Consider the following 27,182-nt stretch of genomic DNA (forward strand, 5'->3'; position numbering starts at 1 on the left):
GTTCATCTTATGAATCCTGATTACGTTCCCAAACCATGCTGTGCACCTACCAAACTAAATGCCATATCTGTCCTTTACTTCGATGATAATTCTAATGTAATCTTGAAGAAATACAGGAATATGGTAGTAAGAGCTTGTGGATGTCACTGACAAACAGTCTTCACACGGACTCTGCAATGCTGCCATGAACTTGGATACAACCCTCCCTGTTTTCACAACCTTGGGGGAAAAAAAACCATGTGATGAACGACCCTTTAGAACACCATGTATGTGCCTTGTGGGAGGAGGGGGTGTGGGGACCACCCCTCAGGGTGGGAGCAGACTGCTGGACTTCTTACAGACTGACCCCACACCACGGTGGCTGCCCAGCTCAGCTCAGCAGCAGCAAAATGCCCACACACTTTATTTGGCTGGGATGGTCCTAATCTCACAGAGAAGCTTGACCTGTAGCAGGTGCTTGGATATGTGCTGCAGTTTTACCAGATGAGCACTCAACACCCAAAACAAGAGAGGTCTTTCTTTGGGGGCGGGGAGGGAAGAGGCAGAGAAGCTAAAGAAAGTGGTGTTAGCACTTCAGACACACAGTGTGCATCTCATGCAAGATACTTGTGGCCAGAAGGACTGGTTACTGCACCTAGACTGTTAGTCTTCTCCTGACATCTATCATGACAGTAAGCATCTAAAATTGTGCCAAAGCAGATGTTTCAGTTCTCTTATGCTCCCAGCACTGTTTAACTCTGATTTTGCAAGTGTAAGATGGCATGGCTGCACCCTGTGTTAGAAACACTACCATGAACTCAGACCCTGTCTGGTCATCCCAGCTCACCATCTGACTGAGCAATACAAATTTATACACTTGCTCTTATGCAACTTCCTTCCACTCCCCACATGGAGCTGCCTCATCTACTACCACTTGCCCAGGAAGGAAGTCAGGACACTTCTTCAGCTGTAATTCAGAAGTAAAAGCTTAGGGAGCATTCATTCTCTAGCTGGACAGTTTGTTTACAGGAAGACAGAATGTCAACAACATTTGCAATTTTTCCCTTTCAACTCATGCAACTAACAAACTGGTATAAAGGACATGCAGCATAGAGCCATGGTTTGTCTAGCAGAAGCTAATAGCAAATTGTTTTGATCAATATTAAACTTGTATTAAATGCACTTACCTCTACTTGCATTTAAAAAGTTTCTTGTAAATACAAGCTATAATTTATTGCACTTGTCACTGTATATTCATTGTGCTGTATCATTTATAGAAAGACTGCTTTTTTAAAAAGTTTTTATTTAGAAAAAATCTCAGTGTAAACAATTGTACCACTTTGATTTTATACAAGAAACTCATGAGATTGTGCTTCACTAGAAAGTTGTTAAAACATAATAAAGGCTTCCTGAAAGGCAGAAGTACACACAGTTGATCCAATACATCTGCCAGTACAACACTTAGCTTTCACTGTGGCTTTTTCACCTTCACACATTTTCAGACTGCACAGAATCAAAAGTTCTGGACAGACAGTGAAGTGAAGAACCTGGAGAAATTCACTGGTTTAAAAGTTCATTGATGTTTTGCCTTTTTTTTTTTTAATAAAAAAGAAAAGCAACCCAACTTACTCCATATGATGGACAAAACCCAGCATCTTGACAGATTAGTCAAATTAGCCTGTAGCAATCCTCATTCCTCATGAGTTTCTGTGCACATGAGACAGCAGAATTCAGTCCTTGGTTTGCTGTTGCCTTTGTATCGTGACAGTCTCTGCAATTTAAATTCTTTGGCTTTCAGTTAAGTCTAACATGGAACATCTTATGCACCAAAGAATAGATTCATATTATAATTAAAGACACCACAAAATGTGTGGTCCTAGAATTCAAACTTATCAATGCTTACAGCTTGGAAAAAATATTAAGGCTCAAGAAGAGAGGGGGAACTATTTTACACTACTGCATAAGAGCTGAATGGAAAAAAATATTAAACATTGTATTACTTGTTGTTCTCTAGGTACTCTAAGGAGCAGGTCAGCACAATGTCTGGATTCAGGCTGGGGTAGGAAACACGTTGTTAGCTCCGGAGTCTGACTGATCATTTACCATTAAAGGAGAAGTTGTAACAGCACCTATTTTTTCACTCTGGCTCTAGAGAAGTAGAGCATAGTTGTGCCTCTGGAGCTGGATGGCAGCAGCCTATGGAAATGCACCTGACACATGTACACTATGGCATCAATAATGTTCAGGCACATGTTACAGTACCATCACTTTCATTATGGCTAGACCTCCCATGCTGAGAGGATTAACAGGAAACAACCAGCTCATGGTGGCCTGGTATCTTCCAAAGATGTGTGTGTTTTCAACTTTTCAGCAGCTATATTAAGACAAATAAGGATTAAGTACAATTCTAGGGGCAAAAGTGACTCAACACAGCTGTAGCTTTTGCCTTTCTAGTAATGGTAAGAAGTTTGTAAGGATTACTTTTTAAGCAGATCTAACCTGAAGACAAAAATATTCTACTGCTGCCCTTCAGTTGGTTTTCTTAATGTATTTTGGTCTCAAAGGAAACCATTTACACTTCATTGTAGGAATGCAGAAATGCAGTGCAACTACCAATGCTGCAAATACTCTTGATTTGCACACTAACTACTTGTTAGCTTTCCTTCACACACACAGAGACATGTCTCTTAACACACACACAAGGGGAAGATACCAAAGTTTAGTACATTCAATTTCCTAGAAACAAAGAAACAAAAAAAGCCCCACCCCCCCAAATACACTATTTGAAAATTAGCAAAGATAGAAATCCCTCAGCTACTGTACAGAGACAGTCAGGGACAGAGCATCCAGACTTTTATTACAGTTCATCCCTTGCCTGACGCAAGACAAAGTTATGCAGTGATTCAAGGTCTCTTGTTCCATTGTGTTCACTGACTTTCTTTCCACCTCGGAAGAGCAGAAGTGTAGGATAACCACGTACCTTCAAAAGACACATAAAAAAAGAAACTTGCTATTAATAATGTTCAAACTTGTATCCATCATTCATATTTACCTGATTCTGAAAAGCCATCAAACCCCTCTAAAACAGTAAGCCATTTTAATTTAAAAAAAACAAACTCGCAGCAGAACTTTCAATGCCAACCTGCAATTTCTGAACATTTTTAAGAGAATGGGGTAATACATGCTCTAGGCTCTTGGAATGACAGCCTCAGCTCTGTCTTCAACTGCCTGCCTAACAGCTCTGAAAGACATTTTTTCTCTAGGAACAGAATTTGGCATTGGATACCGCAAGACAGCTTTAGTGCTTTCAGAGAGGTTTCCTAAAGTAGGGACTTCTTCAGCTTTGTCCAATAATGAAAATGACCAAGCCCGAACAAACAGTTCAAGAACAAAATGGTGTCACCTCTTTTTGGCTAACAGAGACCACAGCTGTACTGTCACCAGGCACCTGGAGTGCAGCAGCCAGTTGGGCTGCACACTGGACCCTTCAACATCTGGTACACAATACTGTCCCCTTCATTTCGGAACTTTCACACTTACAGAAAATCTGTTGCAGACGTTACGTTCCACAGTGCAGTCCACTTCTGCTATTTTGACATCAGTCAAACCTGGAAATTGCTCTTTGGCAAGGTTCTCCCAGGTTGGAGCCAAGTTCTTACAGTGGCCACACCTAGAAGCAAAGGAGGGATATTTGTTTAGCAGAAACACTTTCCACTTTATCTCTACTGTCTTGCTGCAATTGCTGTAAGTTTAACTAGCAGCCTTTCCTATCCCCTAATGATTTGGCCCTCCAACTCCCTTGCACTATTATGTCAGTAAATGAGTTAAGAAAACAAGTGATTTTATTTAAGTTAAGCACATTCTGGCCTTTGTTAGTCTTCCCTAGAATGGTATTCCAGATCTCGATACATTGACATTTCACCCCCGAGAGGAATATGAAGCCAAATAAAGACAAACAGAGTGAATATTTAAATGGAAAAAAAAGATCTCTTGGAAACCAAAATGCTTTTAGGAAGACACAGAATGTCTGTAGTACAAATTAATTTTTCAGGCAGCACATACCAGTCATGCTAAAGTTTTAATTAGGTAAATGAGATTTTAATTTCCCTATTAAATTTCTTCTAGTTCCTAATGGCCTCCTTGACCATTAGCATTAATTTTGTTTATATTTTAAACTTGGTTTAGTCAAGTTCTTAATGTGAACTTCTTACTGCCTTTAAGAAGAATTCCCAAAGAACTTTAGACTTTAAATCTTCATTGCTCATACTATTCTAACCCAGCTGCACCTTAATTAGGTTATTAAAACAGACCCATAATTGCCTTGAGGCTAGATAAGGGCATTTACAAAAATAATGAAAGATGTCTCAGCGCAAGTTTCCTTAATGCAAGCCAGTGTATATTTAAACTACCTTTTTAACACACAGTGACAGTATAAAAGCATTTCTAACCATGCACAAAAACTACAAGAACTGGATGATTTTGTGCTTATGATGCAAGTTAACATTAATATTTATCCAAAACTAACTGAAGGGCAGAGCTAGAAAGCAACATAATAGTGTTCACTGAGCCCTACGTAAGTTAATCCACTTGGAAGAGATTATGGTCATTTATATGCAGAGCACTACAGGCAGTCACAAGGCTGACTTTCAGAGCCAAAACTAGGATATGAGCTACATAAATATAGGAAGCATTTTCCTAAATGGTGGCTTTCTGAGCATTGCAGCCAGGCAGCACACACTGGTGGTGACTCTACATCCTGAAACCGCTGTTTCTCAGCCTGCCATCCAACACTGATCCTATCTGTGAAATCCAGCAGCATCCCATGAGAATCTCATGAGATGAGGACATGGTATTGTTAATAAAAGATAATCAAAAGGGTAGAATTTCTTGATCTCAAACTCTCCCAGAAAAAGTTGCTCCAGGTATGCCAACAAGCCCTGGGTTCAGAAATCAGACTGGAAGGTGCTCTTGAGCACAGGTGTGAACTGAATTTCCCAGCCAGTTCTGCAGGTGGGGCAGAAGCAGCACAGGCACAGACTCAATCTAAGTCCCTCCCAGAGTACAGAGGGGATAAAGGCAGTGAGGAAAGAGCAGTAAACGATGAGGGGTGTGCATGCTATGGGCAGGACATTTCTTTACCCAGTGGTGGCAGATACTTGCTCACATCCAAAAGCAGATCTTACAGATGGAAGAGAGCATAGCAGTGGTTCTCGAGCAGCAAAAGGTGACAATACTGGAAAAGCCTGCAGCATTGAGCTTAAGTGAAATGAAATGCTCCCAGGTAATTCTTGCCTACACTAAGAAACACATTCATGCCTACTGTTGAAGTTAAATGGCAATATTTTGAGAAGCCTGAGCACATCTAAATATGGGTGGCATTTGCTTGTGTTGCTTTGTAATGGGGCCTTTTGTAACATAAAAGATCTTTTTATATTTTACACATTGTGTTAATGGAATGCTAGTGATTAAATCAGAGATGTGTTATCTTTCACACAGTGAAATACAACTTAATTTTAATCTCTTCCCCTACACTAGGCTTCCTTCTGTTGGCTCAGCAATGCATGAGCAAGATGGCATGCAAGTTTCATCAAATTCAGTAGAGGCACAAATAAGATGAATTCTATAAACCAGAGAGAGAAGCATGATACTTTCTTTTAGTCTCAGAAAAGGAATAGTAAGAAAAAAGGGGGAATACTTTTTCTACAAGTTTGTAATACGGAGATCTTAACCCATCTGGGGTCCCAGGCTCTGTGGATATAGCAGAAATGGCAGATGCCAGACGTGACTTTCAGTTCCCCCTCCAATGCGTTCCATTGGGTATCTACACCTACACCATCTGCACTGGGCACTTCTACCTTGGGTCCCTCTAAGAACATACTGCATGAACACACACTCTTAAGAACATCTTAAAATTGTTACTTGTGTAAATTAGTTTTTGGACAGTTATTTGAGGAGTAACAGGCAGTTAATTATCCATAGCTCTACAATCTGTATCAAAACTCAGGTGCTCCAATGAGGCTTCCAAGCGAGGCTGGAGAGTGCCCTAAGGCAAGCATCCTCTCCTTTCTCAGCACTGAGATATGGTGATATGCTCCCCTCATCTTACCCTAACCCAGGGATAGGAACATACTGCACCTGCAAAGAAAGCTACACTCTCCCTGTTACGCCAGAAGTACCAGGAGGCTGACACGGTAAAGCTTCTGTGTCAGCCTTTTCACAGAGAGGCAGCTCAAGGGAGCTAAACAAGACTGAGCTTTTTTTTTTTGCTGTGACTCTTGCCAACACACACATTCTTCAGCTAATTCACAGTTTAGATCAAGACAACAAATACAGTACTACAGCACAAAGACCTACACCATCTACTGCACTCACATCTTAGGCCAGCAATAATCCTGAACAGCAACAGCTGCAAACTTCTTACCATGGAGCGTAGAATTTAATAAAGGTGATCCCCCTAGCAATGGTTGCATCAAAGTCTTTTTCAGAGAGAGAAAGCACTGCAGCCTGCCCCCAAAAAAATAAAAAGAGAAAAAAAAAGTCAAAAATTTTTGTATATACAACATCAGCCTACTGAGCTTTTACCTTCCTAAAAGGGAAACTGGAATTGGAAAAGATAATACTGTTGGTAATATAAAAAGAGTAGCAGCAGCAGACCTGCCTTTTACTTCTCAGCTGCTTTCCCTCCCCAGAGAGATGCAGAGAAAAGCCTATTTTACACTGAATCTCATCCATAACTGAAGAAACAAAACTTTCCTATTTTCAAAGGATTTGCCTGTATCCAGATTTTCAGTAATTGTAAAAAATCACCTTAATTTTAATACACTATGTTTCAAGGAACAGTCCTTAGAGGAGTTGGCTTCAAGCAGGTAATGGCCATCTGAGATTTTAATGAGGTGTTCAAGGCACACAACTGATGTTTCAAGAGCTGTTCTCTCTGTTCTTTCTTCCCCTGCATTGCATGCATAGAAACAGCTGTCACCAAAACCACAGATTTGCCTGTCAAGAGGACATCATCACACCACACTTGCATGGGTGCCAGGAAATGTTTCTACTTCGGATAATATCAGGAGCAAGGGTATGATGGGAGGAAAGCACATTGCTTGCAGTCTCATATGAGAGTGTGGAGCTCTCATATGAGACTGCAATTTCATTTTTTGTGTGAGATCTTTAAGGGTGGGAGGGATTAAAAACAAATAAATACACCTCATGCCTATAAAAGCTTCAAAATCAAATGAAAGTAAAGAAAAACAAGATCACAGCTGACAGTACTATCAATTCTATTTTAACCCCAGTAAGTTTTGTGAAGCCAAAAATAAATTTGAAAATCCAAATTATCCAGTACCTTTAAACATTTCTGTAAATAACTGTTAGTTCATGGAATTATTTCACCATGCTGATGTATTATTACCTCTAAATAATTATTTAGAAAATAGAAATTATACTTTTATACTTTCTAATTATTAAATAATCAGAAATAATCAAAGGAAGCAAAATGTAAGCACTATGCTTCTACTCTGATTTTCCTAAATGGATATCTAAAACTGATGTTCCAAACATAATATACAGTCCAAGATACAAAATTAGAAAACCGGATTAGTAACAACTTCCCCACAATTTGCACAGTAAAAAGAATTTTAAAGATCTGTAGATTACTATCAGAAGAGCAATGTGAACTATATAACCACAAAAATGAATTTAATATCAGATATCTCAATTTTAGCTCTGTGTCTCAAAAAAAGACATCTAATGCAATCACATAATCTGAGCATCTGCTGGTCACACTGCCTTAATCCACCAGGATCATTTTTTGAATTATTTTAGCCATGTCTGGCAGTAGAGAAGTCTCATGGATGTAAAAGTATAGCTTCTGTAAAAGGGCTGGCAGTACTTGGGCTATGTAAGACATGGGAAAATCCAAGTAGGGGTCAACACTGGGACACAAATTTGGAGTGGGAACTCATTGCTTTTGCTGCCTGTGGTCAACTGATGGCAAATGCAGTCAGTGTTTGCTGGCTACAGGGGCTGGCCCCTTGTTTCAAAATTCATGAAAACAAAGAGTCAGGGGGTCTGAAGATAAAAGTTGGAAGGACAAGTTGAGTCCTACACTATGTCTACTATTATTTGGCAAAAAAATCCCCCAACAATCTTTTCCCCCTTGTGTGTGTGCTGGTGAATGCAAGGCAGAAGTGGGAATTTGTGTCACATGTGGTTTGTGTTATTTCTATAAAAATAGAAAGACAACTAATTACTTTCAGCATTGTACTAATACCAGCTCATTGGGATCTTCCAAATATGAGGTCAATTAAGAAAATAAAAATTGAAGAGTATGAAAATTGCAGATCTATGTGGTCTGTAATGTTTTCTAAGCCACTTTATGCAAGATGGGTAATGCTGCTGGAGAAGTCAGCTGAGAAAGGGAATATTCTCCTGTAAGAAGCTGCATAGAAACTGTATTTATAATATTGTTGCCTAATTATCTATATCACAAAGGAGTGTAAATCCCTGTCCCTTATTTGATAAGCAGAAAATATGTTCTGCACATTTAATGAAAAATTATGTTTGAAATCCATCCCTAATTTCTCAGACTCACCAATTTTTCATTCATCTCCAAGAAAAATGGCAGATGAAATGCAAAAGGGATTAGAAAAGACAGAAAATTATATGACATGAACTACAATTGTACAAAGGTTATTTCTGTCAATTTCTTCACAACATAGGCCTGTAGCTCCAACAACCAAGATAAAAATAAGTCTCCAAACCCCAAGGAGTTTTCTTGTCACAGGGCACATTACCTTACCATATTGGTACTGGTCTTCATAATCTTTGTTCATTGTTTCTGCAAATAGATTTTTAAGTATAGAACCCTGGCTTTTTTTTTTTTTTTTAGGGGCTTAGCAGTGTGCACCATCCTCCAGGGTTCAAGTCATAATGTTGCAAGAAACGTTCATCTCTGTAGTGGTGAAATATGCTGTCAGACCCAGGTGCCAGCAGTTCCATGGGCCAAAAAGACCACATTTATGCCTGTATCTAAATAATTTATTGCAACCATAAAATAGCAATTAGATTTTTTTCCTTCTCCAATTCATCAGGTTAGTAAAAGTGTATCTAGGATTTATTATCTGATTCCACTGATTACTCAAAAAAATAACCAGGGAAATATTTGGTACAGTTTACATCCAGAAATTTTCAAGCTATCAGAGAGAGAGAAACACATAGAAGACTCAGGCAGCTAAAACAGTCTGAACACCTTACATTGCTGCAGAGTGCAGGAACACTTACCTCAACATGGGTGGGCTCTGCAGGTGGCTGTGAGGCTTCAACAGATTTATCTGCTGGTGGCTCTTTCCCAGAGCTCTGTAGTTGGGAGTCCACATATTCTTTTAAAGAATCAAAATCCCTCTTCCCTTTGTACTGGTCACCCTACAATTAGCAAATAGTTTGTGCAACCTCCAATATGCAATTGATGTAGCAAATAAATAATTACAAGCAAAACATAAGATTGCCAAGGGTAAGCATATAAATAATAAATATGATTATCTAGTTCTTAAACTTCTTTATGACATTCCATTCACTCCATGTCTTCAGCTTTTGCCGCAGATTCTTCAGTACCCGAAGGAAATTAAAGGTATTTTAGAGACAAAGAAGCAAATTTTTGAAACATTTCCACTTTGACCTTCTGGTCTCACCCTAGTCAGTTTTTTCTAACTCTACTACAAGGAACAATAAAATATCCACTGTGGTTTGGGTGTGGTCTCTGTTACCCTGTGAGCTCTACACAGTGCTTTGACAGGGCTGAAAACCTTAACTTGCCTGTCTCTGGACTACACAGTCATTCCTCTGGCCTACAGACTTGCCACAACTCCTTGGAAAATCCAATTAGTAAGGCATTGCACTCTGGACACCTAAGTTCACCTGGGAGCAAGAGACAACAGCAGCCTGCTGCAGGGCAGACATTTCCAATGGCACCACTGTCCCAAAAGTCTAATCCTATTTTTTAACTTGCACATAAAGCAGTCAGCCAGCCAGATCTTTGAGAGGCCACAGTTTACCTTGGATGCTTCCCCATATTTCAGATACTTTCCAAATCCAGAGAACATGACAATCAAGTGATTGTTAGAACAAGAAATCAGAGCACTTGTGAGCAGCTTTTAGTCTCAAACCCACTGTCGGCCCTCTCCAATTTGGCTCTTGCATGATTGCCCTCAGGGCTGTCTGTGAAAATTAGTATTAATTTTCCTGTTCAGAAGAAAGATCATATCTTTGAGGCATTACATATCCATTTTAGATAGAATTCTTGAGATGTGGTCCTATGTGATGTGGGCTGCAAGATGTATTTCCTCTTGCAGATGAGGAAGACTCTTTAAGAAACAACATACAATCTTCCATACATTAGAAGGAAGAACAGACATCTCTTCAACTTCCCTTTATCATTGGAACTCTTTCTACACATTTTCCTTCTTTAGTAATAGAAAATGTTTCCTGTAACTACTGCCTCTCCTGGCACTGGGTGTCAATCCCTAAGGAGAGAGAAGCCGGTACCTGTTCGTTTGTACCCATGCCAGCAGGGCAGGGTCAGGGTTCCTCCCAGGGTATCTGCTGCATCTCACCAACAGCAGTGGTGTGATGCCAGATTTCAGTTATGGCAAAGGGGATGAAGATATTACAGACACGGCCGGATGACTGAACCAGTTCTCCTCCTTCCCCTCACTGATCAGGAGATAGCTGCCAGCGAGAGTTTAATGAATTTCTGGGCCAGATTATTGGAAAATTGTTGAGGTTGTTCTGTGTTTTTTCAAATATGTTGTATCAGCCCATGGAGGAACATGTGATTTTGGTAGCAGTATTCCACCAAGGAATGCCACACTGCCAGCAGGGAAAGACAGTTTGATGTCAACTGAAATACATTGTTCAGATTTAAGACTGAGGTTCAGCTTTACCAAATGCAACAGCAGTGGGTTTTTTTCTTTCACTGCACTCTTGACTGAAACAACTCCAAGGAACTTCAATTATTACAACGTTTAAACTAAAGTTTAATTAACTGAAAACCTCTAGCCTTGCACATGCCACCATGCTTGATTTGAGCACTCCCTCAGCTTCCAGTTGTGCTGCTGACGTGTGTGCCGTGAGAGAGCACAAGGCTGCGCACTTATGTGAACCTGGTTAGGATTCAAAAACCAGGGGTTGCTTCATTTAAATTCCCTAGTGTCTGATCTTATAGGGGTGCTTATACCAAACCTCATATGGTGTGTACTAATGGCCAGTTTGTTTTTAGAGTGCCAGAAAATTGCCACAAGTAGTGGCCACTACACTGTTTCAAGTAACAAAACTTAAGGTTGCTGATACTGTAAATGTTCAAAAAGGAATGCAAGATGAATGGGAGAAAACCCCGTCTTCCTTTCCCCTGCCAAGAACTTAGCATGTAAGAGCTAGAAGTGTAGCCCAGGGTTCTCTTGCAGGCCTGTTTTTAATATCCATTGAATATATTTAACTAATCTTGAAATTATGAAATATAGCATAAATAACAATTTATAATATGTTTATTTACTGCTTTTCAGGTATGTGGTATTTATAAATACTTTATCTCCCCATAATTTTAGAATATTTTAGTTCTTTGAATTGCTGCAAGGAAAAATGTCAAGTGGGCCCACAAGATTCTCACTTGCATGTGAAATGCGAGTATCATGTGAAATGTTTGGGTTTATATAAGAAAGAAAATTTGCATCTCTAGACATCACTCAGCAGATGGGCACCACTTAGAGGTGAGAACCTTCTGACACACATTGTGAAAATTACAATCCTTATTATTATTTCTATTTCAGTTATATTTTTGTGTCCCATACAAAGCAAAATACTATGATAAAGTAAATCCAGAATTCTCTCATATAGCAGCATAACTGGAGATCCTGCTTACAGGTTTATGAGCATTATGTCAGTTGTTTGCAAAACAGAGAACAAAAACCTTTAACTTTTATCTGTGGACAAAGTCTATCTCTTCTAGTACCCAAATGAACATCCAACATCATTTCTCTCACAAGCAGATTTTTTTTTCCAGAATGTAAGCATAGTCCAAATACTATTCAGAGAAAAACGGTGTGATCTTTTGCTGAACTTACAGACTCACCTTTTCACCATTCCTAAACCAGAGGAGTGTGGGATAACCACGAACTTGGGTTTCAGAGCAGACTTCATAATGCTGGGTACAGTCGACCTACATTTTGGGAATAAAACCCAAAACTATTCAGTGCCTAAAACAAACATGCAACAAGCATCACAGCCTCCCTTGTTTAAAAGCTCAGAAAAATACAGGAACAAGCAATACAAGGCTTGGCAAAACTCAATACCAAGTATTGTCTTGAGAATGGTTATGTCTGCCTTCCAAACAGTGGTTTGGTTGTATAATTGGGAGGCTCTTTGTGTATTTTTTTTTTTAAGGAGGGATCAGGGAGGGAGGTATGGCTAGAAGGAAGTAGTAGCAATTACAAAGAACAGTGAAGACATAATTAAATATTTCAATTAAAAAGTACTTGGTATTGTCAGCTAATAAAATCAGTACATGGACAATGAGACACAAAACACTAATGTGAGAGAGCTTTAAAGTGAAGACATACTGGATCACCCATTTTTTAAAAGAGTACTCGTTAAAGACTTCAGAAGGGATGTCAACAACTAGCAAGTGAACTGTGTTCCAAGGGAAGCTCCAAGTGCATAGCAACATTCAATTCCAATATGTCACAAACCAGTCTGTAAAGTTACTTATTTATAAGCTTTTCACTGAAGATCAATTTTAAAGATTAAACAGTGTTAAGACACTATTCCCCCAAATTAGATGAAGGTCATGGTTCAACCTTCTTAGAAACAGTTTACAGACTTAAAATTCTAGCCAAGACATGCTTCAAGATATATTTCACAAGCTATACAGTTAAATAAAATTGTCTAAGCATCAAGACAAATCTTAGTGGAGGTACTAAATAGCAAATCTCAGTAATATGAACTGCAAACACCACAGACAACTGATTAAAGCAGAAACTTTGGAAATTTATTGTTTATTTTTCTCTGGGTAACTCGGAGAAAACTCTGGTACTGTTCTCAGAGAACAGTAACTTCATAAAGATACTTAAGCAATGATTTCATCAGACAGCAAACAAGGCTATCAAAAAGTACAGAAAGATCCAAAGGAGAAAGAGCTTCTGATGTTCCATTCTCAGAGGAAATCTAACTTTATATCCACCAGGTCTGAACATATATATATATATTTGTGTGTCTTCTCTGAAGTTCAACTGTGCTTATATATATATATGTATGTATATATGTATATATATGTCTCCTCTAAAGTTCAACTCTGCTGGCCTGTACTGTACATGTACAGCATACCTGAATTAACAGATTTTCAAAAGCAATTTAAAAAAAAAAAAGTCAAGCTCATCCCTGCAGCTGAAAGTGCTGCAAGGGCAGCGGCAGTGGAGACAGCAGAGGGAGAGTCCCTCTACAGGAATGACAACACTGCTGCCAGGCAATATTTCAGGTCAGTGGAACCACTGGGAAAGTTTAGGGACATGGAAGTTAAACCCAGTTCCATTTCCACAGTTGGCAGAAACAGAGATTCCCATCATGAGCCACCTGGACTTAGGTATGGGTCAGCAAGTAAAGCCAGTAACTGCAATTGCCAGACCACCTCCATACCTCTGCACAGTAGTCACTCCACGTACAAGTAACAAGCTCCCATGGTAAATACACCACAGAACCTGGTTATCAACCCTAAGGGAAATAGTAAAGCAGGACAAGGTATCAATTTTTAAGGTGTAAGACCCCCTGAAACCTTTTAAAAGTTTTATGGGGAAAAAGAGGAAAAAAACCAAAACCAACAAAGAAATAACTCATCATAAATACCCAGTAGGGCTAAAACTTGCTAAGGAATCCAATGCTGCAAAGAACAAATTAGAAGTCACTTTCCCACTCAAAATAAATACTGAAGTCTATCAAGTTCTGACAAAGCAAATTAATAATAAAAAAAAAAGCCTCAAAATATTATTCCCTGCATCTGAAATATCAGACTTGTTCCCAGCTCTCTGAAATGCAGAGAGGCAGCTCTGTTTGCAACAAGGCTTTGCTTAAAATGCGGGAGGTCCTGTTAATTGTGGATGTGTGAGAAAAAAAACATGACCATCTCAAAACAAAAATATAAACTATGAATATAAAAGGATTTAAGAGGTGACAAACAAAACAATTGTGATTTGCAAATTATAACACAAAAGGCATGATTCTTGGCTGAAATGTATGTTGACACAAACCATATTTTCAAACTAAGAGTGCTTCACCTACCTTACCAATTTTGACAGCTTCTGAATGCTCAAAGACTTGAGCCAGCTGTTCCCAGGTTGGGGCCAAAGCCTTGCAGTGACCACACCAAGGGGCAAAGAACTTGATGAAGTGATTACCTTTTAAGTAAAAAAAAAAAAAGAAAAAAATATTTAGCTAATTTGGAATTAACTTGGCTGCAATTAAAGCCTAGGTACTAATCTCAGGCTGCAAATTTATCATGGTATTTCCTGAGTTAAAGATAGGAAACACTGTGAATCAAAGGTCAGGACAAAATATTTCAGCAATTAGGTTTTCAATACTGTATGCAGTCCCACAGCGTTGCCAAATTTCCTGAAAATTCAAACAGCTTCACAATCTCAAGCCAACAAGTGAGGTATTAAAACTGATACTTTTAACCTAACCATTTACTTAGTGTTTAATTCTAGTATGTCAATCAGTTGCCCTGTTACAGAGTAGAAAGAACTACCAAGGAATAAATGTTGATGACAGCATAAATCGAAGTATTAAACTTCAGCTTCATGCAATGGTGTTTCCTAAGAAAACTTAAGTCCATGAATTAACTGAAAAATGTTGTTCAGTTTTCCATTCTTCTTTTTCTGCCCTGCTCTTTGAATTTTCATGTCAACTACTCAGAAATTTCTGCCTTTAGTAGATGTTCGAGGCATTTTATGCAGGGGAGAGTCCCTGTGCCATCTCCTACTAAGGTTTAGTTTAAAAGTATATATTATTATATTATGCAGAGTACCAGAATATGCAATTTCTTTCAATTAAGATTAATTAATTCAAATTGCTGCACATTTTTGCAATATATCAAGGCAAGGCTCTGTTAAATGAAATAAAAATGAACTTAATTAAAATAAGGAAAAAAAAATCAATTTGCAGGAAAGACCAGCAACTGAAGAAAATCTCTTTTTAGCAGAATTATTCATAATTCTTTGAAGAATGCTTTGGGGCTGGTATTGAATTAATTTCTAGTTTGAAGGCTTGTCCACAAAGGAAGGTCAGAGGAAAGACCGGACTTGACTGGTCTGTATGTAGAAGATTTTCAAACTGATTGACATGCTCTGTACTGGTCAAGTAAACTGCAAAATTAAATTTCCCATTAATTAATAAGAACACTAGTCAAAATCAGCTATTCTTTACCATTTACTCTGACATACTCTCCTCAACAGAAAACAATATAACTTATTTTTGTCTCAGAGCAGCAAAAAGGTAAAAGGAGGCTATTTAAGAACAGAAGTCAACTTTGCTGGTGTAACTGCTAAGGCTCACATTAAATTTAAACACTGAACTTCTCATAACTGAAGTCAAGAGAGGACAACAGATTTACAGATGACTGTAAACCTGTTTAACCATCACATATGACCATGAGAATGTCTCCTCTATGAAGGCCAATGGATACATAATAAAAACACTAAAGCATTTACAATGCACTGAACTTTACAGTCTGAGAAGGTAGTTAAGTTGACAAATACTTAGCGTATCGCTGATGGCTTAGAAGAAAATTAATTGAGAATTTCAATTGAATTCCACATTAAGCCAGACATGCTGGGAAATTTTAAGTTAGCTGCACAAAATGCTGTTTTACACATGAAAATATTTCTAATGAGCTAATGGTTACTTTAAGAAGTTCTAGTTCGACCTCCCTAGTGATTTCAAATGGGCAAACATTTAATTTTATCCAGCCTTTCTTTTTCAGATAACAGATGGAGAAAGTAGGATCCTCTGTTGTCATGCCAGCCCAAAGTTTGCATTCTAAGATTTTGCTCATTGTCTAAAAAAACATGTGAGTGGTGAAATTTCCCATATTAGGTATCCCTCCTGGCGTTAATTTTAAAGCTTCCAGACAAAATACTTTTTAAAATAGCCCAACAGACAAAGTGTTTTGCCCACATTAAATTCTGGAGGAAGGAAGCTAAACAATATCAAAGAAAAGGCCAGACTGGAGTGGGATGGGGGCTGGAAGGAGGAAGCGGGTGGATTTACTTATCCAAAATAACAGCCTGGGAGGAAGAACAAGCCAGCACCTAGGGAAGGAGGAAATGGGACTTGCAAAAACACAAAGTGGCAAGGCTGTGACTGAGCAAGGAACTCAGGAAAAGAGACAGTTTAGTTGAGCAGGCCCCACTAGCTTCTGCCCCGGAGTTAGGAGCCATAATTTTACTGCCTTCTGAGTGCTGTACTTCAACTTTCTCATAGTCTGCAATATGTAATTTAACCAATTTAACCAGCATTTTTACATAGGTTGCAGTTTCATCCTCTTTCACTAGGTATTACTGTAAAATAAAAGTGGGAAGGAGGTACTCTGAAAACTAACATTTCTGGTGCAGACTTCCCACTACTAATGTCTCCATAACCAAGTTTCTCTTGTTCAGAAAAAAGGTTACCTTCTGCTATGTGCATCTTGAAATTGTCTGCTGAGAGTTCATACATTCCCTGCTTAGGTTCAGGGGCTTTTGGTGGTTCCACATCAGATTCAGGATCCTATTCACAAGAAAAATTAACTTTTATTTCTCTTCTACAGCAAATACACAACATTTTTTTCTTGTATCACACCATTCTGTGATAGTGCCATAGACTCTGAAATTTTAAATTCCTAAAGCAATGTCCTTATTTAGCTTGATTTAGGTACCTAATGTTTCCTAAAAAACACATACATGAAAACAAAAGATGAAAAGAACTGCCACATAAAAGAGAGTTACTAGAGTGTGTGGAATACCAGTCTTTCACTGTGCTCTAGTACAGTCACAGGGCACAGTAATTGCTGTAGCATTCATTGCATCACCATACATTAACACACTTAAATTATATAACAGTGCCTCCAGAGCATCACACATCAGCCACAACTGCCATCACACCCATTTCAGTGGTCTCTGGGCTATTTAAAAATAGTGCAAAAGCTATTTTCTGTTCCCCTAGTACCAGAAGGAATGCTCTCTACCTAATGGCTCCGTGAAGACCGTAACAATGGAAATAGAGTAAACAATATATGTAACTTGCAAGAAACTCATGAGCATTTCAGCAAAAGCAAGTGAATACTTTCTAGACTCTAACCCTAGAGCCGAAAAGATTTTTTTAGGAACCTCAAAGTGTATTTCTTAAAATAATTTAGCATTTAATGTTCAATTATTAAAAATACCATGTTTGTTTAAATGTAATCACATTCTAACTGTGGTTCAGCAATCACTAAAGCTTTCTCTTGATTATAAATAGCAATCAAAAATTTAATTTTAGGTGAGGCTTGGCTCCCATATGTGAATGATACCCCTAAACTTAAGGATTCTCCTAGTGATGGTATTAGCTTATCTTACTTAACTGATCATTTAAAACCTTTTCTTTAGGCCACAATATTATCAGAAAGTAACTCAGCCAAAGATGGCAACTATGTTCTAAGAGGTAATTAAGCCCAACACAAATGCAATTTATAATGTATTAGAGCTAAATTGCTATTCTTACTCTAGAAACATTATGGCCTACAGGTGTCAAATGAATTGACAGCAAGGACTGTAACTTAAAATGTCAAATGTATAAGCATTAAAACTGCATTATGTTCTGCAATTTTAAAAGCAGGAAACAGAGAGCAGGTCACAGGATGACAGTTTTAATTACTGCTCTGACTTACATGTAAGCCGTTTCAGATTGATACTGCAACCTGACTTTTATTCTCAGGCACAGATTTTCTCCTGGAAATTGAAACCTAACTTAAAGAAATTACAGATAAGTAAGCATGCAGAAAATATTATTTCCTTTAGACTTACAGATGGTTCCTCATTTAGTTTCTCCAACATCCAGTTTTCCAGTGCCTGGAAGTCCCTAGGGCCTTGGTATTTCAGAGGTTCTTGTCCTGGTTTAAGCAACTTTAGCCTAAAGGATCAAAATATAGAGAAGAGTGAGGCAAAAATTTTCACACAGGAAACATTCTCAGAAAGATAACGTGCTTTGCTAATCCATGGCAATGCATCTCAGACTGTAGTAACAGATCTCTTGACTATTAACATCAGCATCAGACACTCCTTTCAGATGAAAGTGTCATGGCTAGAACTTAAAAGATCCTCTTTCTTTCCCATGTAAGCTTTAAGGAGATTTTTAGAAGAGAAAATAAGACATACCAAGTTAAAAATCAGAGTAGTGTAATATTACTTTGATCAATAAGAAAGATCAATTTAAAAATTGCAGCATTCAGTTATATTAATCCTATTTCAGTTTGTCAAAGAGCATCAGTTTTGTTTTGTTCACCTCTCTCCATCACCAAAGGAAAAATATCTAGTGTTTGTTTTCCTAGGAATTTCTCCTTCACCTCTTGTTCTCTGACAGCTGCTGTAGTGTAGGGCTTGCCATGTGGTATTAAACTGATTAAAAACACACTGAGACAAGTCAATAGGACAAGAAGATGACTGCTTGGAGGCATCCAGACTTCATTATTATAATGTTCAATAATCGCCATCAAAACTTTTCCATAGACTACATAAAGCTTCTACTACCAAATTTTAAGTTAAAATTGGAAGTATATTTAATAAAGGTGTGATACTGAATTCTGACCTAGTCTTATTTTTTAAAGCAAATCAGAGTTTCAGCTACTATTATCACCTAGAACTCAGCTCCCCTTGCCAAGCTGTCATTTTGTACTGCTTCTTTAGTTTCTTGAAATGCTTTTCTTTCTCTTCTTCTTCCACAGTTGGAAGAAATGAACATATGAAAGTGTTGAAAAAACACATAATGCAAATACATTCAAAAGAGTTAAGAGCTCCCACTATTTTTTCTGTTCAAGGTACTCTTGAATGTTCCTTGTGATGACAGAAAGTCAGAATAATAAGGAAGAAAAAGAAATTAAAAAGGAGAGCATCTAAAACACACCTCCTGGCAATACTTTTGAAAAGTAACAAAAGCAAATTCAGGTAACATCTTAAAAAAAGCTAGCTCCACCTTTATTTTCTGCAAACAAGGTTAAGTTTTCTCTCTCTCAGTTGAGAGAGTATATATTTTGCAGCACCAAATAATCCTGAGACAACTGTGATAGGAAGTGCAGGGACCTGCTCAGTCATTTTTTCTCTGAGGGGATGAAAAGAGGATGCAGTCTTTTCTTTGACAGGTGTTTGGAAAAGCAGTGTAGGGATCAGCATAACCTGGACTTGCAACAATACCTCTGCCTGAGGAAGCTGTGAAATTTCCCTTGCTGGAGGTTTTTTAGAAACAAGCTTGTTCAAACCTGACTCAAATAGGAAGAGATCTGATACCATGAATTCTCCTTCATTGCTATATTTCTATACCTAGCAGATAACTACCTTATTATTCTTAACTTTTCAAATAGATAAAAGCAAGCACTAACTATTCCTATATGTTTAATGACCTTAAAGAGGAGGAAGGGGAAAAAAACCTCCAGCAATTACACATCCATTGATTTTTTTTCCTACTGAAAAATCTCTGCCACTCTATTTTAAGAGCAACAGCACCATAATATAATCTATGCAAATAGGCAGCAACAACCAATGCTCACTTCTGGAGATATGAAAACTGTAATACTCAATCTTGAATATTCAAGAGTTTCAGAGCTGTAATATTCATTCTTTCTTGGTATTTGTAGTGGAAGCAAGACACACACTGCCCTTAAGGATAATTCCTATCTCAACAAGGACTATGCTATTTATAACTCTCAGCTTCTACTCAGTCACACACATCGGCGTCCAAGTGGGTGCAGCCAGGAGCGAATGAAAAGTTCAGGCTGTTGCTGGGGTTGGCAAAAACACCAGACAAAGTGAGCAAAGGGAAGGAAACTGAAAAATACAGGCTGTGGAAGGGCTATAGATAATAATCTATACAATCTCCACTTATCCCCTCTAAAATGAGTAATTAATAAAGCAGTTGAAAGGATCCCACCCTATTTGCAAGAAGCTTTAAAGAAGACACGAGTGAAAAAGAAATCCTTTTGCTCCTTTTCTCTCAGTTTAAAAGAGAACACACATCTAACCCAAAGGCACTGACTTCTCATAGATACTCAAGACCATGTTCTGCCTACCAAAGCTGAGGTAGCAAGACATACATCCTTGATAACAGCATAAACACAGCAACCTTAAAATACTAGACCAATATAAGCAAATTTAGCTAGAAAAAAATCCACACAATATCACCTCCGCTATGCTAAGTGATACTATTAATTTATGAGCACTAAGTTCACTAAAAATCTAAGAGACCACCTAAAATGCAATTATGAAGGATGCAGTGTACTGACAAATTTGTGGCAAGTTACTTTTAAAATTACTCTTAGTAGAAACCAGCTCTGTCATGCATATCACAGCTGCACAATGTACAGTTGCTTCAGAAAGAAGTACTCCCACACAAAAGAACAGGAAAATTCTGGACTTCAGTTAAACACAGCCACCTTCCAAGACATAAAACAGCTTCTTGAAAGAAAAAAAAAAAAAAAAAAAAAAAAAAAGTCGAAGAGTACTATGTATCACATGATATTTGGCAACATTGCAAAAAGGCTTAAAATTAATCTAGCAGGTCCAAAGGGCTACAAAGAAACCCAGCAAAAATATAGCTTAGAAGTTAGCTTCAAGAAATTGGCAGAGGATCATGGAAAACTAAAAGAGAAAAATAGGAGCAGACTTCTTTCTATACTTACGTAGGGTATCCTCGCACGCCAAATTCAGAGCACAGTGGAATATCTACAGTACAATCCACTTTAACAACATAGACCTGTGGGTTTTCCATATTGTTGTATTTATCTCCCAAATCATTCCAAGTTGGCTGGAGGCGCTGACAATGTCCACACCTGTGACAAAAGGAACAAGATACTGTTTAATAGCTGCTCCCACTTAGAGGGGAATGAGCCCATGGAGAAGTAAAATGCAGAACGGTTATTTTGATAAATTTAAACAAATTTTAAAATCAAAAGCTAAATCAGTTACATCAGAAATCTTCCATACTCAAGCACTGTTACACTAAGCAGCAGCAAATGCTATTAAGAACTGTAGCATGCTGCAAACACATCTCGTGTAAAAATCATCAGGATTTGAGAACCTCTTGTTACTCTCCTTTTACAGTACAAATCCTATGAATACCCCCCGAACTTAGTAAACCTATTAATCAAAGCACTGTCAGTCTTTCAGCTTTCTAGAAAAATCCTGCAAGGTTGCCCAGCTTTCTTTACATTCTAATATTTCAAAATTACTCTTTTTTTTAGCAAGTAGGTAAGAAGATAATAGTTTCTAGCCTCTTTGCAATGCCACTTGCACTTCTATGCTTCAGAGGAATTGTAACACACAAGTCAAGAAACATCGCATCCAATTTCGTGATACAGTTTCCCAAAATTTTGATGACCCTTGCGGGTCACTTCCAGTTCAGAATATTCTGTGAAAATCCTCTCATCCTATGCCCTGCCCCAGCAGGACGCCATCAGCTCTTTATATCTGCATACACACAGAAAACTGGCTTCATATAGTTCCTACAACAGCACCTCCCCAGAAGCAAAAAAAAAAGCTATTATTCTTCTCACTGTTTTCCTAGTCTTTCAAATCATTATAGCAGTACTGCATTTCTCAAAGAATGATAGAAAATTTTAAGAAATGGATTTTAATTTCTCTTTAATGGCTGCTTTTGCCAACCCTCCAAGACATCTAAGAAATACAAAGTTGGAGTAACAGAAAACATTCTCAGACTGACAGTATGAAAGCAGTTACTGCTTGGCATTTACAACATGTAAATACAACAATTTATATGTTGTAATATATAAATTATTACAACATCTGCTTTGTAAGTAACAATTAAATCACCATTAGGTCTTTGGAGAACTTTGCTTGGACTTAAAATAGTTTCACTCATGCAAATGATTTTGAGTACACTTGTAAAAAAGTTGCACAGATTCACGCCTTTCTATACTGAGATCATTAAGAGAAAAAAAAAACAACCAAACAAACTAACAAAAAAACCCCTGAGATTTACATTAAGATAAAGAATTTTTTCTGATCTTAATACGGTCCTGTAACAGGCACAATGGGTCACACATGCACCCATGATGTGGCTGAATACAATCTCTTATGTGATCTTGTTCTGAATTGTCCTGGTGAAGGGATACAATGTGTAATTATTAAAAATCAAATATTCCTTAAAAAATTGACTCCTGACTCAAGTCCCTCCATAGTCAACTCCTTCACAGAGCTTGAATTGAGAGGAGGATTTTGGATACCCTGATCCTTTCCCCTAGTGGATGCAGTGATTCAAAACACCAAATGAATACTGGCTGGTGTTAGAGAACAGAGCATGGAAAACTAGGTAAGGGAATCCCCATTAATTAACCTCCTGTTTTTTAAGCACAACAGAGCTGTCTTGTCCCTACTAAACACTGTGATCTCTGCTATACACACCCCTTTCCTTCCTTCTTTGGATTATGGAAGCTAAAACTGAGACTAAAGCAGGAAAAATGTTCCTATCTGAATCAGTAATCGACTAGTTAGTCATTCCCAGTTTGAAAGAAACCAAAACAGTATTATATAGAAGGAAATACATGACCATCCTGAAAACACTTTTTCTGAAGTTTCCAAGGAAATATCTATAAAACCAAGGAGGGCAAAATCAAAGAGCAAGACAATGCAATATCACATGCTTCCCTCAACCCCATGCACCTACACAGTCCTTTACTGCTGCCACTCTACAACACATTAGTGGGGCTGCAGGAGCTGCTGGGGACAGTGGAGACCTGGGTGTCAATGATGAGTTCTGCTCTTTCATCCCTACATGGGCTAGAAAGCTGTAAGCATCCTCAACCTCCACTGACAAGCACAAATGAAGATCCAAAAGAGACTAACACAGATGTTTCTGGGGGCCACTAGTAGAGCCTGAGCCCTGCAGCCAGCAAGGGCAGCTCCTCAACAAGGTACAGCTCAAATCCTTATCCAGCTAAAAACATAAACATGGTATAAGCAGCCTAGGACCAGTCTTGCTCTGCACAGAATTCAACTGAAGTAAAATCCAGTCCACAGAGTTGGACTCAACAACAACGAAGTCTGGTGATCAATTCTGCTGCAGCTCAGTGGACTTGCCAGGTTTACCAAGTAAGAACATATGTTGAAAATACCCGTAAGAGTCAAAATAATGAAGTGAAACTACTCAGTTGAGATTCCTTCCTGCTAAGGAACCAGGGGAACCTCACTCCTCTGTAGAAATGCAAATGGCATGGCAGACAACTTAAGAATACTTTGTGCCACCAAGGGAGTAACCTGTTCTATCCCCAAGTGTACCTACCAAGTGGGACAGCCTTCTGAACAAAAACCTTATAACACCTGATGGCAAATGACTTGGAATGCTCTCTTCTTGGAGTATCCTGCCATCTTTGAAACAAATGTAGGCCCTCATGTGTACCACCACTGTTTCTGAGAGAGGTCCTCAGCAACATTTGTTTCAAGAATCTGGAAGAGAAGGGCGGTAAGGTGTTGGCTCTAACCCAGCTCTTACTGGTAGCATTGATGATGCAACATTAGCAGCACCCACATAAATCTGAAAGACAATCCCAGCTGAACATTGGACTGTTTGCCTTGGAACGACAGACAACAGCCCGTAGGAAGCATTAGGAGATTAGCACATCACCTCAGAACAGGATGAGAGGCTCTAACATAGACTCCAGGACTGCCAGGCTGCCCACCCTGATCCCACTGACAAACTCCTGGTGTGTATAAGCACCTCTCTCAAGCTCTTGGATGTTCCCTTTGTTCTGCTCTTCCCTTGGACCTGAAACCTGGCCCTATTGCTGCCTGTCAGGAGCCAGACATCCAGATCAAGGGCCCTGAAGCCAAGAACCAGAGATCTAGAGGATTTTCTAAGGATGAAGAGAACATCCAGAGAAGCTGCAACAAATCTGGTAAAAAAACACAGTTCCCTCACACTTAAGCTGGGCAGAGATCCTCAGCCCTCCCAAGGGCACAGTGTGATCCAACTCTGCCAGCGCTCCCTTTGATCTGTACTGAGGATGTGCAGCATATACTGGATTTTGCAACTGCCCTTTTGGCAGAGGGTCTCCTACAAACAGTGTCTCAAGGATAAGAGAGAGCTCATCTGGTTTTAGGGATGTCTGTGAAAGTCAGTCAAAGTGTGGACAGACACAGATATCATCACCTGAGTACAGAAGAGAACACTCCTGCTCTGCACAGGCATTTCTTAAGCCTTACTGGACTCTCAGGCAGAAGTTCTTCGCCAGCAAGTCAGGCGTCCTTCACTTTTGTGATCTTCAGAGAACAAAGGCATCTGCTCTTTCAAGCTTTTACTTAACATTTTCACATGGCATAAATAAGTCAGTGTTAATAACAAAAAAAAGTTTTCAAAGGAAATGCTTTCCTGCTATGGATTTCAAAGACTCTCATACGCCTAAATGGCACCATGTAGCAATGGATAATTTTGGATCAAAACATAACTTTTGCACATTGTTCCCTTAACTTTATTTTATCTTGATTAAACAAAACTTGGGAGAAAAAAAAAAAAGTAAAAAAGAAACCTAACAACAGAACTACCAATAACATCTACTGGATATCAGTAAGATAAAAAAGGGTAGGGGAAGAGGCAGAGAGAAGAATATGAGCAACCATGAGAAAGACCCAGTGATGAGAAGTACTGTGCTCTTGACTAGGAATAGCCAGTAAAGCACTGTTCCCTCATTCATCTCAACGATTCTCGTGCCAAAAGTACCAGTCCAGGACAAAAGCCCAGTGCATCTCTCGCAAACCTAATTAACTCTCCAGCTCTCCTACGGATACCTGTGGCCTCGGGGACGCAGCACGGTGGTTAACACAGCAAAATTACCCTTAAATTTCGTGTATGCAAAGAGAACATAGATTCTGCAATGAAAACATCTGCGAGCTTGGGCACAGGATAAGTAAGTGACGGCGGCCAAGATGCAACAGCTCTCGGTCTCTTTGAGGCACGCCGGAGCGGCTCCCCCCGCAGCCCCAGCCGGGGGCGGCTTCGGGCGCCGATAGGTTGGACCTGATGATCTCAGAGGTCTTTTCCAGAGCCCGTGGCTCTGTGACGGCCGCCGAGGCCCGGGCCGGGCACACGCGGGGGTCCCGCTCCCCCGTCCCGGCCCATCCCGGCCCCCGGGGCTGCCCTTCCCCGCCAGTCCCCCCGCCGGCCCCGCCGCGGGGCTCGGGGCAGCGCGACCCCGCGGCCTCCCCGCCGGCCCGGCCCGGCCCCGCCGCCTCCCGCCGCCACGTCAACGGGGAAGAGGCGGGCAGAGGGCGCGGGCCGGGCCGCCCGCGCCGCGCTCGGGTACCCACCACGGGGCGAAGAACATGACGAAGTGGGGGGCGGCGGCGGCGCCGTGCCGCAGCATCTCCGCGCTGTAGAGGTGCCGCCCGTGCGGGTCCTCCGCCGCCGCCGGGCCCGGCCCCGACCCCGGCTCCGGCTCGGCCCGCGCCGGGCGGCCGCAGAGCACGGGGCCGAGCACGGCCAGGGACAGGACGCGCCACCACGCCGGGCCGGAGCGGAGCGGAGCCATGGCAGCGCCGGAGAGAGAGCGGGCGAAGCCCCGGGCGGCCGCTGCCGCCTCCGCTCCGCCCCGCCCGCGGCCCCCGCCCCCGCCCGCCTCCCTCCCTCCCCCCCTCCTCGGGCACCCCCGCACGCACAGCCGGACCCTCCTGTCTGGAAATATACCATTCTGTAAAAATGTTGTTTGTATAGCAAGCGACATCTATTTTTTAATGTTCCTTAGTAATTAAATTGCTCTAGACAGCCATATTAAAGTTTAAAATAACTGCAGATTTTATATTTTTTAATACATAAATATGCTAATTTTTTAATCCTTAATTTTATAAATTTATTTAAATACCATATAATAGCTATTTTTATATTATATTTTGATTCTATTGAGCCATAATTCTATATTAGAATTTAAAACAATAGCAAATTTTACATCTTTTTATACACAAACTCGTTTCTGGAAATAAATAATTTTATAAAGGCCTTAAAGTATTATTTCTATAACATGTAATATCTGTTTTATATTATATATTAGTTATATGGATCCATGGATTTATATTACAATTTCAAATAATAATTTCTGGGTATATATTTACACACGCACACACACTGCAATGAAGCTTTTCGTACCATAAATGAGTGATGAGAAGGCAGGTGTGATGGTACCGGCCAGGTCAGTAATGGTGCTGTGCCTCTGGGAGAAAGCCTGGCCCCCGAGGTCCTCAGTCCCAGCTCCATGCCCAACTGGAAGCAGGTCTCCATTCCCTTGGCTTGGTTCCCTTACTTCTGACGGAAGGGAACAAATGGGTGCTTGCACTGCTTGAAGGTTTTTGAACTGCAATGGAGTAATGATAATCAGTAAACAGCAATAATATTCGCAGCAAATAATAGGACGAGGAGATCAGTATGAGGTAGCTGCAAGCTGATATAACATTGGGAGAAGGGGGCTGTATTTCATGGAATCACAGAATGATTTGGAGTCAAAGGGACTTTAAAGATCATCTAGTTCCAAAACCCTGCCATGGGCAGGGACAGCTCCCACAAGAAAAGCCCCATCCAACCTGACCTTGAACACTTCGAGGGATAGAGCATCCACAGTTTCTCTGGGCAACCTGCTCCATGGCCTCTCCACTCTCACAGTAAAGAATTTCTTCCCAATACCTAATCTAATCTAAACCTACCCTCCTTCACCTTAAAGCCCTTACCCTTGTCTTATCATTCCATGTCCCTGTAAAAAGTCCCTCTCCAGTTCCCTTGCCCCTTTAGGTACTGGAATGCTATTCCAAGGTGTCTCCAGCGCCTTCTCTTCTCCAGGATGAACAGCCCCAACTCTCTCAGCCTGCCTTCATAGCAGAGGTGCTCCAGCCCTCTCAGCATCTCTGTGGCCCTGCCGTGGGCTTATTCCAACAGGCCCATAACTT

At 39.8% G+C, this 27,182-nt stretch overlaps 2 protein-coding genes across 2 annotated transcripts in view; one reads left to right on the top strand and one right to left on the bottom strand.

Moving 5' to 3' along the window:
• The window catches only part of BMP6 (bone morphogenetic protein 6), an 88,802-nt gene extending 85,843 nt beyond the window's left edge, over positions 1-2,959 (top strand). The window contains exon 7 of the mRNA XM_068199152.1: positions 1-2,959. Coding sequence (XP_068055253.1) covers positions 1-150 — 150 coding nt within the window. The 3' untranslated portion in view covers positions 151-2,959.
• TXNDC5 (thioredoxin domain containing 5) lies at positions 1,263-25,817 on the bottom strand. Its single transcript, XM_068199157.1, has 10 exons — positions 25,560-25,817; positions 20,921-21,070; positions 18,057-18,162; positions 16,686-16,782; positions 14,299-14,414; positions 12,101-12,187; positions 9,253-9,399; positions 6,401-6,483; positions 3,520-3,649; positions 1,263-2,959 (listed from the first exon to the last, which is right to left on the bottom strand). The coding sequence occupies exons 1-10, from the start codon at positions 25,778-25,780 to the stop codon at positions 2,837-2,839; spliced, it is 1,260 nt and encodes a 419-aa protein (XP_068055258.1). The 5' UTR covers positions 25,781-25,817; the 3' UTR covers positions 1,263-2,836.
• Positions 25,818-27,182: the final 1,365 nt, after the last annotated feature.

This window comes from Anomalospiza imberbis, chromosome 1, assembly GCF_031753505.1.
Source record: "Anomalospiza imberbis isolate Cuckoo-Finch-1a 21T00152 chromosome 1, ASM3175350v1, whole genome shotgun sequence".
NCBI classification, from domain to species: domain Eukaryota; kingdom Metazoa; phylum Chordata; class Aves; order Passeriformes; family Viduidae; genus Anomalospiza; species Anomalospiza imberbis.

Bases quoted from the DNA above. Each gene is read 5' to 3' on its own strand.
- TXNDC5 (XM_068199157.1), bottom strand. From the start codon at position 25,780: ATGGCTCCGCTCCGCTCCGGCCCGGCGTGGTGGCGCGTCCTGTCCCTG. The intron at 18,163-20,920 runs GTAAGTATAGAA...TTGATCCTTTAG, and splicing joins GGCGTGCGAGGATACCCTAC to GCTAAAGTTGCTTAAACCAG. The intron at 14,415-16,685 runs GTAACCTTTTTT...TTTACTTAAAAG, and splicing joins CAAGATGCACATAGCAGAAG to GTAATCACTTCATCAAGTTC.